The sequence below is a fragment of the Passer domesticus genome, chromosome 21 (genome assembly GCF_036417665.1).
Source record: "Passer domesticus isolate bPasDom1 chromosome 21, bPasDom1.hap1, whole genome shotgun sequence".
Lineage (NCBI taxonomy): Eukaryota > Metazoa > Chordata > Aves > Passeriformes > Passeridae > Passer > Passer domesticus.
Genome location: NC_087494.1, coordinates 180,001 through 193,929, shown reverse-complemented (window position 1 = coordinate 193,929; position 13,929 = coordinate 180,001). Strand labels below are relative to the sequence as shown.

At 63.8% G+C, this 13,929-nt stretch overlaps 1 protein-coding gene across 1 annotated transcript in view; it reads right to left on the bottom strand.

The window, feature by feature from the left end:
• Positions 1 to 81: 81 nt before the first annotated feature.
• Positions 82 to 13,929, bottom strand: part of ANO8 (anoctamin 8) — a 15,193-nt gene continuing 1,345 nt past the window's right edge. Inside the window, 18 exon segments of the mRNA XM_064396748.1 lie at positions 82 to 2,350; positions 2,658 to 2,768; positions 3,705 to 3,836; positions 5,193 to 5,384; positions 5,612 to 5,737; positions 5,739 to 6,254; positions 6,759 to 6,902; positions 7,097 to 7,171; positions 7,643 to 7,698; positions 7,777 to 7,903; positions 8,087 to 8,239; positions 9,009 to 9,170; positions 9,661 to 9,788; positions 10,388 to 10,504; positions 10,931 to 11,027; positions 11,343 to 11,481; positions 11,569 to 11,701; positions 12,504 to 12,614. Of these exon segments, the coding sequence (XP_064252818.1) occupies positions 1,688 to 2,350; positions 2,658 to 2,768; positions 3,705 to 3,836; positions 5,193 to 5,384; positions 5,612 to 5,737; positions 5,739 to 6,254; positions 6,759 to 6,902; positions 7,097 to 7,171; positions 7,643 to 7,698; positions 7,777 to 7,903; positions 8,087 to 8,239; positions 9,009 to 9,170; positions 9,661 to 9,788; positions 10,388 to 10,504; positions 10,931 to 11,027; positions 11,343 to 11,481; positions 11,569 to 11,701; positions 12,504 to 12,614 (3,182 nt within the window). The 3' untranslated portion in view covers positions 82 to 1,687.

Sequence of the window (13,929 nt, the reverse complement as noted above, 5' to 3'; positions counted from 1 at the left end):
AAACTCCATCCCAAATCTCAATCTCCCATCCCAAAATCTGTCCCCAATTCCCAAACTCCATCCCCAATTCCCAAATTTCCCTTCTCCAATTCCCACATTCCCAAATTTCCCTCCCTGATTCCACTGGGATTTTCCTACCCTGGAGCAGGAACGCGGAGCCTTTCCCTCGGGAATCCCAGATTTTCCTGCACTTATTGCTCTGGAAAATGGCTTCGATTTGGGATCCCAAAAAAAACCCCAAACCCCAAAATTCCATGGATTCTTTGAAATTCCATGCATTCTTCAAAACTCCATGGAGTCTTCGAAAGAGGAGGGGGGGGAAAAAACCCCCCAAGAAAATTCCAACCTGATTTTTGGGAAGAGGAACAGGAGGGGACTCGGGACCACCCCCCCTCCCTTTTCCCAGCTTTTCCCTCTTTTCCCCGATTTTTCCCTTTGGGAATGGATGTCCCCAAGTGCCACCAACCCCGCGAAGCGAAGCAGGGAAAGGAGGGAGCGCATTCCCAGCATGGATCCCGCTGGAAAAGCCGATCCAGGGAATCCCGGAATTCCTTCCCGCGGCAGCAGCGAAGCGGCTCCCACCCCCTCCCCCATTGTCCCTCCCCGCGTCCCCTCCTTGTCCCGCCCCTTATTGCGACAGAATTCCAGGGAATTCGGAGCTGGAGCCGGGAATGTCCCGCTGGGATTTGGGAGAAGCGGCACCGGCGGCGGGATCGGGGCTGGGATTTAGTGCAAGAAACGCTGCCCATGCACGGCTGGAAAACTCCCGGGAAGGATCTCCGGGATTTGGGATCCGGGATCCAGGCGGGGGGAGCGGGCGGAGCAGGGTTGAGGCACGGCTGAATCGGGCTCGTCCCGGGAATTCCCGGAGCGGGATGCGGCTCCCGGAGGATCCAAAGGCTGGAGCGCGGCGTCTCTGGGGGAAACCGGGACTGTGGGAGAGTTTGGGATGCTCCAAAAACCGGGATAACTGCTCCCGGTGCCCGTGGAAAACCGGGATGCTCCAAAAACCGGGATAACTGCTCCCGGTGCCCATGGAAAACCGGGATGCTCCAAAAGCCGGGATAACTGCCCCCGGTGCCCGTGGAAACCGGGATGCTCCGGAAACCGGGATGCTCCAAAAACCGGGACAACTGCTCCCGCTGCCCGTGGAAAACCGGGATAACTCCCTCCGGTGCGCCTGGGAAGTTGCGGGATGCTCCGGCCGCACCGGGATAACCCGCGCCGTGCCGCTCCCGCGGTTCCGCCGCTCTCAGGCCTCCCCCGCCGTCCCCCCGCGGCTCCCGGGGCGGTGGCGGCGGCTCCGCGCGGCGGGGCCGGGGGGACCCGGGGGGACACAGCCCGGGGGACCGGGGGGACACGAGGGGACACATCCCGGGGGACCGGGGGGACACGGGGGGACACAGCACAGAGCAGCGGAGCGGAGCGCGGCGCTGGCGGCCCCCGGGCCCGCCCCGCGGGCGAGCGGCGGCGAGAGGCTCCCGACGGCCACGGCCACGCGCAGCAGGGACCCGGCGGCTCCCGGAACCGCCGGAACCGGGGGAGCCCCGCTCAGAACCGGGCACCGCCGCCCTCCTCCTCCTCCGCCCGGTTCTCTGGCTCCCCGTGCTCCCGGATCCCCGCTCAGAACCGGGCACCGCCGCTCTCCTCCCCCGCCCGGCTCCTCCCGCCCCCCCGGAGCCCCCGGTCAGAGCCGGGCACCGCCGCCCTCCTCCTCCGCCCGGTTCTCCGCTTCCTCCCGCGCCCCTTCCTCGTTGAGGTGTGCCTTCCCGGGCCCCGCGTCCGCCGAGGGCCCCGCCCGGGGCTGCGGGGACGCTCCGGCCGCTCCCCCGTTGGCACCGAGCCCTTCGGACTTGCCGAAATTAAAGAGCTTGCCGGGGTTGAAGGGCTTGGTGGGCGACTGCACCTTCTCGGTGCCCGCGTCCCGCTTAGTCTCGGGCGATTTGAGGAATTTGAAGCTCAGGAATCCCGGCAGTTTGTTCTCGCTGCCCGTGGGCGACTGCGGCGACCTGGCGGTGGCGGTGCCAGCCGCGCCCGTGCCCCCGGACAGGAATTTGCCCTGCAGGGGGATGATCTGCTTCAGCTTCATCACGTTGTTGGTGGCCAGCAGCGAGCTCGGCCGCTTGGGTTTGTCGGGGCCGTGCGCGGAGGAGCCGCCGGAGCTTTTCCCCTTGGCCTGGCCCTTGTCGTGCGCCGGGTCCTGCCCGGTGGCCTCGGCCTTGGTGGCCTCGTCGCGGGCGGGGTCGCGGTCGCGGCGCGCCTGGAGCTCGGCGTGGCGCTGCCGCTCCTCTTCCTCGCGCTTGCGGCGCTGCTGCTGCTGGAAGTGGTGCTGGGCCTGCCGCTCGTGCTTCTGGGGACAGCCACGGGGACATCGAGGGGACACCGGGCGTGGGGCGTGGCCGGGGGACACAACCAGGGGATATTGAGGGGACAGAGATGGGGGACACATCGAGGGGACACGGGGCATGGGGACACAACAGGGGGCACATCTAGGGAACATCAGGGACACATCGAGGGGCACATTCAGGGGACACTGGGCTTAGGGACACCCCAGGAGGGCCAGTGGGCATGGGGACACCTTGGGGAACCCAGTGATGCTGGGAACACTTTGGGGACCCTTGGGGACACGCTGGGGACGCCACCCCGGCAGGACCCACCTTGAAGGCCTCGCGGCGCTGGTACTCCAGCTTGGCCATCTCCTCAGCCACCCAGGCAGGAATGTCGGGAATGGCCACCTGGATGACGTACTTGAGGAGCAGGGCGAAGTGCTGGGGACACGGGGACATGGGGACACGCCTCAGCATTCCCAGCATTCCTGAAATCCTGTCCTTCCATCCCAAAATCCAGCCTTTCCACCCCAAAATCTGCCTCTTCCATCCCAAAATCTGCCCCTTCCATCCCAAAATCTGCCCCTTCCATCCCAAAATCTGGCCCAGTGTCCAGGGAATTAATGAATTAATTGTCCAGGGATTTCAGTACCCAAAGCTGTGAGTACCCAGAGGTGTAAATACCCAGGGATTTCATACCCAGAGCTGTGAGTACCCAGCGCTGTGAGTACTCATGGGTAGTAGTACTGGCCTGCTACTCTGGTAGTACTCAGAGATTTGAGTACCCAGGGCTGTGAGTACCCAAGTCTGTAAATACCCAGGGATTTGAATACCCAGAGCTGGGAGTACCCAGGGATTCGTGGCCCATCCAGCCCAGAACTCCCCCGGCCATCCCCACCCGCAGCCATCACCACCCCGCAATCCGTGACCCAACCTGGGCACCCCAAACCCCAGCAGGGTGACCCTGGGGTACCCCAAACCCAGAGGTGACTCTGGGGGGACCCCAAACCCCAGCAGGGTGACCCTGGGTGACCCCAAACCCCAGCAGGGTGACCCCAAACCCTAGCAGGGTGACCCCAAACCCCAGCAGGGTTGCCCCGGGGGCACCCCAAACCCTAGCAGGGTGACCCCAAACCCCAGCAGGGTGACCCTGGGTGACCCCAAACCCTAGCAGGGTGACCCCAAACCCCAGCAGGGTTGCCCCGGGGGCACCCCAAACCCTAGCAGGGTGACCCCAAACCCCAGCAGGGTGACCCTGGAGCACCCAAACCCCAGCGGGGTGACCCTGGGAGGACCCCAAACCCCAGCAGGGTGACCCTGGGGTGTCCCCAGCCCCGGAGCTGCCCCCAGGGGACCCCAAGCCCGCTGCCCCGGTACCTCGAGCACCACGACGGAGACGATGGCGGCCTCGGGGCTGAGCCCCGGGAAGAGGCGCTGCAGCTGCCCGCACTGCGCGATCAGGAAGCAGTTCACCACGATGGCCACCACGCCCATGGCCTCCATCACCTTCTGCACCACACGTTTGGGGCGTTCATTCGAGGGGGGTTTCGGTTAATTTGTTAATTAGCGTGGTGGTGAATGGTCAGTGTGGTTATGGGAATGTGTCGGTTGATTTTTGGGTTGGGAGGTGGGAAGGTGGAGGAGGTTTAAAGTTTTAAAAGGGCGTGAAGGAAAAAGGTTTAGTGGTAATTAAGTGTGATTAGAATTAAAGAAAATTTAATAGTAATATCTAATTGTAATAGTTAATAATAGTATTTAAAAATAGTTAACAATATTTAATAACTATTATCAAATAGTTATTAATAATGGTTATACTAGTTATTATTAATAATGATTATAATAACAGTAAATAATAGTGATTGATAATATTTTATAATAGTAATTAATAATAATAATACATAATTATACTATATTAAATAATTATATTTAATAAATTTCTAATATTTTTAATTGATAATGAAATAAAGTTTAAATTTTCAGTTCTTTTATTCTTTAAAAAAAATTTTTTTAGCTTATTTAGGGAGCGAAGCTTTTCTCGTTAACCTTTTTTAGTGGTTTAACAATTGTCAGTTCTTAAAGATTAAATTCCTGAATGGCTTTTCAGGTCAAAGACGAGAAGCCTGTGAGCAACTTCTCTGAGAACGTCATTTCTGTGCCACCGAGTGGGGACAAAGAGCCCCGATCTCCTGCTGTCCCCACTGTCCCCAGTGTCCCTGTTGTCCCCTCTGTCCCCACTCTCCCTGCTGTCCCCTCTGTCTCCGCTGTCCCCATGCCCCACCTGCCAGTGTCTCCATGTCCCCATGTTCCCAGTGTCCCCTCTGTCCCCGTGTCCCCTCTGTCCCCATGTCCCCATGTCCCACCTGCCAGTGGCCGATGCTGTCCCCATGTCCCCATGTCCCCATGTCCCCGTGTCCCACCTGCCAGTGGCCGATGCTGTCCCCATGTCCCCATGTCCCCGTGTCCCACCTGCCAGTGGCCGATGCTGTCCCCATGTCCCCATGTCCCCATGTCCCCGTGTCCCACCTGCCAGTGGCCGATGCTGTCCCCATGTCCCCATGTCCCCATGTCCCCATGTCCCTGTGTCCCACCTGCCAGTGGCCGATGCTGTCCCCATATCCCCATGTCCCCGTGTCCCACCTGCCAGTGGCCGATGCTGTCCCCATGTCCCCATGTCCCCATGTCCCCGTGTCCCACCTGCCAGTGGCCGATGCTGTCCCCATGTCCCCATGTCCCCATGTCCCCGTGTCCCACCTGCCAGTGGCCGATGCTGTCCCCATGTCCCCATGTCCCCATGTCCCCGTGTCCCACCTGCCAGTGGCCGATGCTGTCCCCATGTCCCCATGTCCCCGTGTCCCCGTGTCCCACCTGCCAGTGGCCGATGCTGGCCACGCGCTGCCCGAAGGGTCTCTGCAGGCCGCTGCAGAGCTTGAAGGCGTCGCTGCGGATCTCCAGCACGTTGTTGAGCAGCGCGCAGGCGGCCGCCAGCGGGAAGGCCGAGGAGAAGAGCACCACGTAGCCAAACTGGATGAACATCTCCTGGTAGTCCTGGAAGGTGTCCTGAGGGGATAGCAGTGACACGGGCAGGTCACCAGGAGTGGGTCCGGATGGGACAGCTCGGGAAGGGACACTTTGGGAGGCCACCAGACACGGGGGCACCTCAGGGACCCCATGGGACACCTTGGGGATCCTGATGGCCACGGGGACACCTCAGAGAACCCCGGGAAGCCCTTGGGGAACCCAGCAGGTCCAGGGACAAGGGGACAAGGGGGACACAAGCCACCCACCTCGTACTTCTTCATGCAGCTCTCCACCTCAGCCTGGGTCAGCTGCGTGGAGTAATCCTCCTCGGGGGGGTCAATCCACGAGGCGCGGTTGCGCTTCCTCCCTTCCTCCTCGCCCTCCTCCTCCTCCCCTCCTCCTCCTCCTCGCCAGCACCGCCGGCTCCGCCGCCCTGCCGGGGCTGCCGGGCTGCGCTTCGGCCTCCTCCTCCTCCTCGCAGAGCTCGAACACGGCCGCGGGGTCCATGCCCTTCTCCACCATGGTGGGGCTGCCCTCCTCCAGGAAGGGCTCGTCCTCGGGGCCGGCGGGCTCGGGGCGCCGCTCGCCGCGCTCGATGAAGCTCACCTTCTTCAGCTTCAGCCCGCAGTCCAGCGCGCTCTCCTCCTCCGAGTCCGAGCCGCGCCGCTCTTCCTCCTCCTCCTCCTCCTCCTCCTCGGGCACCCCGCAGCCCCCGTTGAGGCATTTCTTGCCCTCCGGAGGGGCGGGCGGGGGCGGGCGGGGGGCGAGCAGGCGGAGCAGGGCGCGGAGCAGCTGCCGCACGCTGCGCACCGTGAGCTCGCCGCGGCGGAGCCGCTGGTACAGGTGGGGCTGCGACACCTCCCGCACGTTCTGCAGGAACTGCCGCGTGATCAGCAGCGTGGCCAGCATCTGTAGGGACACGGTGGCCACGGTGTCACCCCCCAACACACACACATCGCTGGGGAATGTCCCCATGGCCTGGCCCCGCGGGGTCCCTGCTCCTCCTGTGGGGTTCCTGCTGCCCTTGTGGTGTCCCTGATGTCCCCTTGTGGTGTCCCTGCTCCTGATGTCCCCACAGTGTCCCTGCTTCCCTTGTGGTGTCCTCGTGCTGTCCCTGCTCCTCTCCGATGTCCCCCTCAGTGTCCCTGCTCTTCTTGTGGTGTTCCTGCTCAACTGGTGGTGTCCCTGATGTCCCCACAGTGTCCCTGCTCCCCTTGTGGTGTCCTCCCGGGGTCCCCGTCCCTCCCTGTCACCCCCCCCCCCCCCGTGTCCCCTCCGCTGTCACCCCCGCCCATCGCTGACACCCCGATGGGGCGGGGCTGCAGCAGCGCCACCGCCACCCTGGGGGGCTTGGGGACACCTGTGTCCCCTGGGTGTCCCCTGGGTGTCCCCTGGGTGTCCCCGCGCTCCTACTTTGGATACTCCCAGGGTCCAGCAAAAGCGCAGGAGGCGCCTGAGGAAGATGAGGGACAGGTGGAGGTGGAGGAGGATGGAGGGGAGCAGAGCCTCCCGGAGCTGCCGCGCGAGGCTCTGCGACAGGGACAGGATGAGCAGGAGCTGCGGAAGGGACACAAGGGACACAAAAGGGACAACACGGCGACACCACGAGCACACAGGGACACAGAGACACGCCGTGAGCCGCGCCGGGCGGGGACACACGCGGGGACACCCAGAGGGATGCGGTGGTGGTGGAGGGGGTGGGTGTTGGGGACACGCTGGGGACATCGGCGCCCCCGGCAGGGTCCCCTCACCTCCTTGAGGCGCTCCATGTCCTTGAGGTAGAATCCGATGTAGAAAAGGCTCAGGTAGGAGTTGACGAACTGGAACTGGCGGTGACAGGGGGGTGGCACCTTGGTCACCTTGGTGTCCCCTCCCTCAGCACTGCCTGAGACCTTCCGCTGCCCTCCGTGTCCCTTCTGTGACACCTCCAGCCCCATCTGTCTCCTCTGCAGCTGCCAGGACCCCTTCAGTCCCCTCTGTCCCTCCTGGACCTCTCTGGTCCCCTCTGTCCCTCACCAAGAGCCACTGGGACCCCTCCAGTCCCCCCCAGTACCCTCTGTCCCCTCAGCAAGAGCTGCCAGGACCTCTACAATCCTTCCCAGTCCCCCGTGTCCCTGATCCTGGCCCCCTCCAGTCCCCCTGTGTCCCTGTGTCCCCAGCCCCCACATGTCCCCTGTGTCCCCCAGTCTCCCCATATCTCCCATATCACCCAAGTCCCTGTGTCCCCTCTGTGTCCCCTCAGTGTCCCCCAGTCCCAGTGTCCCCCAGTGTCCCCCTGTGTCCCCGTGTCCCCTCACCAGGACCATTTTGATGATGAGGTGTTTCTCGTAGGCGCTCTGCAGCCGGTAATTCTCTGCAGGGCACAGGGGGGGTCAGGGGGGCTCGGGGGTCCCAGGGCCACCTCAGGGTCACCGCAGGGTCCCCAGCGCACCCATGTCATTGAGCCACAAGGCCACTTTCTTGTAGAGCTCGTCACAGGCGGTGACAATGACAGCCAGGATGATTTTGGGCAGGAAGCGAAGGACACGCGGCAGCTCCTGGATGCTGAGCACCAGCTCCTGTAGGGACAGGGACAGGGAGGGGACAGGGAGGGGACGGGGACAGGGACAGGGACAGGAACAGGGATGGGACAGGGAGACAATCAGGGTCAGGATCAGGACCTCCAGCAGCACCAGGACCAGGAGCAGTGCCACTGTCCCCAGGACAGTGCCACTGTCACTGTCCCCAGAGCGGGGCCACACCTGGAGCTGGAAGCAGCCGAGCATGAGGAGGAAGACGAGGGCGAGGCAGGCCAGGCAGACGGGGAGGCTGACGAGGCTCTGGAACAGGAGGCGCTTCCAGGGCGGGTAGTAGAACTCCTCGGCGCTGGTCACCGGGCTGATCCGCTTGGTGCCCTGCGGGCACGGCCGTGGCACACACAGCTCGGGGACCCACGGCACCCCACAGCACCCCACAGCCGTGGCACACACAGCTGGGGGACCCACGGCACCCCACAGCACCCCACAGCTGTGGCACACACAGCTCGGGGACCCATGGCACCCCACAGCACCCCACGGCCATGGCACACACAGATCCTGGCACCCCACACATCTGGGGACCCCACAGCCCATGAGACCCCACAGATCCAGGAACCCACAGATCGAAGGAGCCCACAGCCCCTGGCACCCACAGATCCAGGGACGCCCCCCAGGACCCTGGGGCTGGTGGCTGAACCCCCTCGGGATGGGATCTGGGGGCCTTCCCGAGGAATGGGATCCCCCAAAAGGGATGGGACCTTTCCCAGGGGATGGGGCCCCTCCCAAGGGATGGGACCCCCAAGGAATGGGATACCCCAAAATGTATGGGATCCCCCATGGAATGGGATCTCCCAAGGAGTGGGGTCCCCAGAAGGGACAGGATCTTTCCCAGGGGATGGAGCCCCTCTCATGGAATGAGATCCCCCAAGGAATGCGATCTCCCAAAAGGAATGGGACCCCCAAGGAATGGGATCCCCAGAAGGGACGGGACCTTTCCCAGGGGATGGGATCCCCCAAAGAGATAGGACCCCCAAGGAATGGGACCCCCAAGGAATGGGATCCCCAGAAGGGACGGGACCTTTCCCAGGGAATGGGACCCCAAGGGATGGAACCCCAGAAGGGACGGGACCCCGAGGCGGTGTCTGACCCGGAACTGGGGCCGGGGCTCCTCCAGGGACTCGGCGGGCGTGTCCAGCGTCCCCCACTTGTAGGCGAACTCGGCGCCGCGGCGCTTCCACTCCTCCAGGAACAGCGTGGCCCAGATGACGTTGAAGATGGCAAAGACCACACAGGAGATGTCCTGGCTGGTCTGGGGGACAGATGGCACCAACTGCACCGGGGTTGGTCCCCTCCCTGTCCCCATGGCCCCCAAACCCAGCCCTGTGGGGTTGGGAGTTCCCCAGCCCCGAGGGAATGGATGGGGTGGGGGAATAGGGAAAAGTGGGAGCAAAAGAGAGGGAAACCGTCAGGGAAGGGGGGAAGCCCCGCAAGGAGGCATGGAAAACCCCACAAGGAAAACCCTACAAGGAGGGAGAGAAAACCCCACAAAAAGGGACAGAAAACCCTACAAAAAGGGATAGAAAACCCTACAGAAAGGGATGGAATACCCCAAGGAAGGATGGAAACCCTCAAGGAAAGCTGGTAAACCCCAAGGAGGAATGAAAACCCCAGGACGGGATGGAAACCCTTAAAGGAGTTTGGAAACCCTCACAGGAGGATGGGAACCCCAAGAGGGGATGGCAACCCCCCGGAAGGCTGGGAAGACCCCAGAGTGACCCTGCAGCGACCCCAGCGCTCACCGGGTCGCTGTCGGTGAAGGTGTAGAGGATGGAGCCGAACACAGCCGGGTACACCATGGCCGAGGTGTAGAAGCCCAGCCAGGCGAAGTACATGGCGATCTTCACCCCAAAATAGTCACAGATGTCATCTGGGCGGGGCACAGGGGACATCAGCGAGGCCGGGAGCCAAGAACCCCACTGGGGTCACCCCAAAGATCACCGAGGGGCTGGGAGCCCAAAAATCCCACGGGGATCACCCTAAATGGGACCTCTAAAACCCTTTTGGGATCCCAAACCCTCTGGGACCCCAAAAATACTCCAAAACCTCATCGAGGGGCTGGGACACCAAAAACCTTTCTGGGGTCACCCCAAACCCTATGGGACCCCCAAAACCCTTCTGGGGTGACCCCAAAGCCCCACAAGCCCCCGGGCTCACCGAGGGGCTACGCCTTGCACACCGCCTTGGGGGTGACCCCAAAGCCTCACTGAGGGGTTGGGACCCCAAAAACCCTTCTGGGGTCACCCTAAACCCTGTGGGACCCCCAAAACCCTTCTGGGGTGACCCCAAAGCCCCACAAGCCCCCGGGCTCACCGAGGGGCTACGCCTTGCACACCGCCTTGGGGGTGACCCCAAAGCCTCACTGAGGGGTTGGGACCCCAAAAACCCTTCTGGGGTCACCCTAAACCCTGTGGGACCCCAAAAACCCTTCTGGGGTGACCCCAAATCCCCACAAGCCCCGGGGCTCACCGAGGGGCTGCGCCTCGCACACCGCCTGCACCCAGGACTTCATCAGGCGCTTGAGGATCCTCTGCTCGTGCAGCGGGAACAGCTGCTGGATCACCCCCCGTGCCACCAGCTCCGGGACTGCCACCGGGGACATGGTGTCAGGGACAACAGGGACACGGCCCGGGGTCCCCGCTGCCACCCTGTGTGGCCCTGAATGGGTGGGAGTAGGGGGGGGACAATGGGGACAGTGGGGACAGTGGGGACAGCGGGGACAGCTCTGTGCCCACCATGATCCTACAAACCCTGCGCAGCACATGGCCCCAGGGATGGGGACAGTGGGGACAGGGTCAGGGACAATGGGAACACAGCCTGGGGTCCCCACTGCCACCCCGCGTGGCCCTGGGGTGGCAGGGCTGGCACAGGGACAATGGGGACAGTGGCACGTGGGAGCCCCGTGCCACAGGGGCAGTGCCACCAGGTGCCATCGCGTGCCATGGCAGTGTCACCGCGCGCCTCGGCAGTGTCACCGCGTGCCGTGGCAGTGTCACCGGGTGTCACACTCACTGATGGGCTGTCCCTCCAGGAAGTGGATGTTGTGCAGGGACTCGCCCTGCTTGGCCCGCAGGTTCTCCAGCCAGTAGCGGATGATGCTCTGCCGCTCCTGCAGGGACACGCTGCCATTGTCCCGGGCCCTGTCCCCTTCCTGGCCCTGGCCCTGGCCCTGTCCCCATCGCCGGGGGTGGCTGGATCCTCACCCAGCCTCCCCAGATCCCCATATCCCAGATCCCCATATCCCAACACCCCCATATCCCTGGATTCCTGTACCCCACATCCCTGTACCCCACATCTTGGTATCCCACGCACAATATCCCCATAATCTCATATCCCATATCCCACACCCAGTACCTCCCACACTCCACACCCCACACCCTGTATCCCACACCCCGTACCCCGTACCCCCCGTGCTGGTCCCCACCTGGGAGCTGAAGAAACCGAGCTCGTTCTCAATGTTCTCGTAGATGTAATCCTCGTCGCAGGAGAAGCTGCGCATGCCGCCCCCAAACTCCGCCTTCACCGGCTTCCGCAGCCCCATCTCGTCCGCCCCGCGCAGCAAACTGCGGCCACAGCGTGGGGACAGCGTTGGGGACATGCTGGGGACACGCTGGGGACATGGTGGGGACACAGAGGGGATGGGCACGCACCTCTCGTAGGTGGCGGTGACGAAGAAGGCGTAGACGCGCGTGTGCCGGTGGTGCCGCACCTGCACGATCAGCTCGGGGATGCCCAGGCGGATGTGGTTCAGCAGCCACAGCAGCGTGTGGTCATCCGTGCTGTCTGCGGGGACAGCAGCGCGTGTCCTGCCGTGTCACCAGCCCGGGGCCCATCCTGCTGCGTGCCCCTCATCCCTGTCCCCATCCATCCCTGTGTCCCTCATCCCTGTCCCCATCCATCCCCATGTCCCTCACCCTTGTCCTGATCCTGCCGCGTGTCCCTGTCCCAGTCCCCAGCCCTCCCTCTGTCCCTCATCCCTGTCCCCATCCATCCCCATGTCCCTCATCCCTGTCCCCATCCTGCCACGTGTCCCTGTCCCAGTGTCCAGCCCTCCGGTGTCCCTCATCCCAGTCCTGATCCTGCCACGTGTCCCTCATCCTGGTCCTCACCCATCCCTATGGTTCCCATCCCACTATGTGTCCCTATCCCTGTCCCCATCCTGCCAGGTGTCCCTGTCCCGGTCCCCATCCATCCACACATTCCCCATCCCTTCCCACCCCAATCCCACAACCTCAATCCCTCCCTACATCCCCTATCCCACCCCAATCCCTCATCCCCAGTGCCACATCCCCCATCCCCACTGCCACCTCCCTGGCTCTCCCCACCATCACCACCCCCTCCTTCCCCGGCTATCCTAGATTTTCCCAGCCCCATTCCAATCCTGGTTTTCCCAGTCCCACCCCACCACTATCACAGTTTTCCCAGTCACATCCCAATCTCGGTTTTCCCGGTCTCACCCCATCCTGATCCCGGTTTTCCGGGCCACATCCCACCCCTATCCCGGTTTTCCCGGTCCTACCCCATCCCGATCCTGGTTTTCCCGAGCCCACCCCACCCCGATCCCAGTTTCCCGGCCCATCCCTACCCGGGAATGTCATGAGCACGTCGCAGTTCTCCGTGGGCACTGTTTTCATCCAGGCCTTGTGGGACATGATGTAGCGCCCGGCCTGGAGCAGCCGCTTCCCGAAGAGTTTATCTGCGGGGGGGACGCCCGCAAGGGATCAACATCCCCGGGCAGCAGATCCCGATCGGCCCCGGAGCCCCGGGCCGCGCCCCCGGCTGTCCCCAGCCCGGCCGCGGCACGGGTCACGGCCGTGCCACCGCCCCGGCATCGGATTTCTCCTGCGGCAGCTCCCAAAACCGGCCCCGACAGCTGCGGGGAGGAGCCGCCGGCGCGTCCTGCACACCCCCGGCCGTGCCGAATGTCGCGGGGTGTCCCCTCGGAGCGTCCCCAAAGGCTCTCACCTCCTCCCGAAGCCCGGGCACGGAAAAGCGCAGGAAAAACGGGGATTGGGAAAAGCAGCCGGTCTCCATGGAAACCCGGCGGGCCCCGCGCCACCGCGCCGGGCTGGGATGGGGACAGTCCCCAAAGCACCCCCGGAGCGCGGGTGGCACCCAGGGGACCCCGCCCTGGGGTGGCCGCGCCGCCGGGACGCGTTGTCCCCTTGCCCGGTGTCCCCAAAGCGCCTCCCGGCGAGGGTGGGGACGGGGGGATCCCAAAAAATCCACCCGGGGCCGGCAGGGAGGAGGGGAGGGATGGGGTCCCCGGTGTCGTGGGGACCCCGTTTGTCGCCTCCCTGCCTCACTGTCCCCTCGTGCCTCAGTGTCCCCTCCTCAGCCGGGGATGTGGCGGTGCCCCAGGGCTGGGAAGGGCTCGGGGTGCCGGAAACCGCCCGGGAAAACAGGAAATGCCAGAGCTGCTGATGGCGGGGAAGGCACCCCAAAACCCGGGCACCTCCCGGGGAACCTCGGCTGAGACCCCCCAAACCCCGCGCCCTGATGGGCTCTGAAAGGCTGCGCTGTCCCCGAGCCGAGGGTGGCACTCGGGGACAGTGCCAGGCTGCCACCCCCGCTGTGGCACTGGTCCGGCAGGCCGGGTCCTGCCCTGGGGTGCCGGGGTGCCAGGGTCTGGGGGTGATGAGGTGCCAGGGTGCCCCGGGTCAGGGTTTAGGGGTGCTGGGGGGCCAGGGCGTTGGGGGCTGGGGTGTTGGGGTGCCCGGGCTTGGGAATGTTGGGGTAGCAGGGTGCTGGGGTGTCAGGGTATTGGATGCCAGGGTGCTGAGGTGTTGGGGTGCCAGGCAGGTGGGGTATTGGGGTGTGTGGGTGTTGGGGTGCCAGGGTGTTGGGGTGCCAGGATGCAGGGGTGCTGGGGAGCTGAGGTACTGGGGTACCAGGGTGTAGGGGTACAGGTGCAGCCAGGTTTTGGGGTACTGGGCTATCGGGGTACCACGGTGGTGGGGTGCAGGGGTGCAGCTGGATGTTGGGGTGCCAGACTCTCAGGGTGCCCGTGT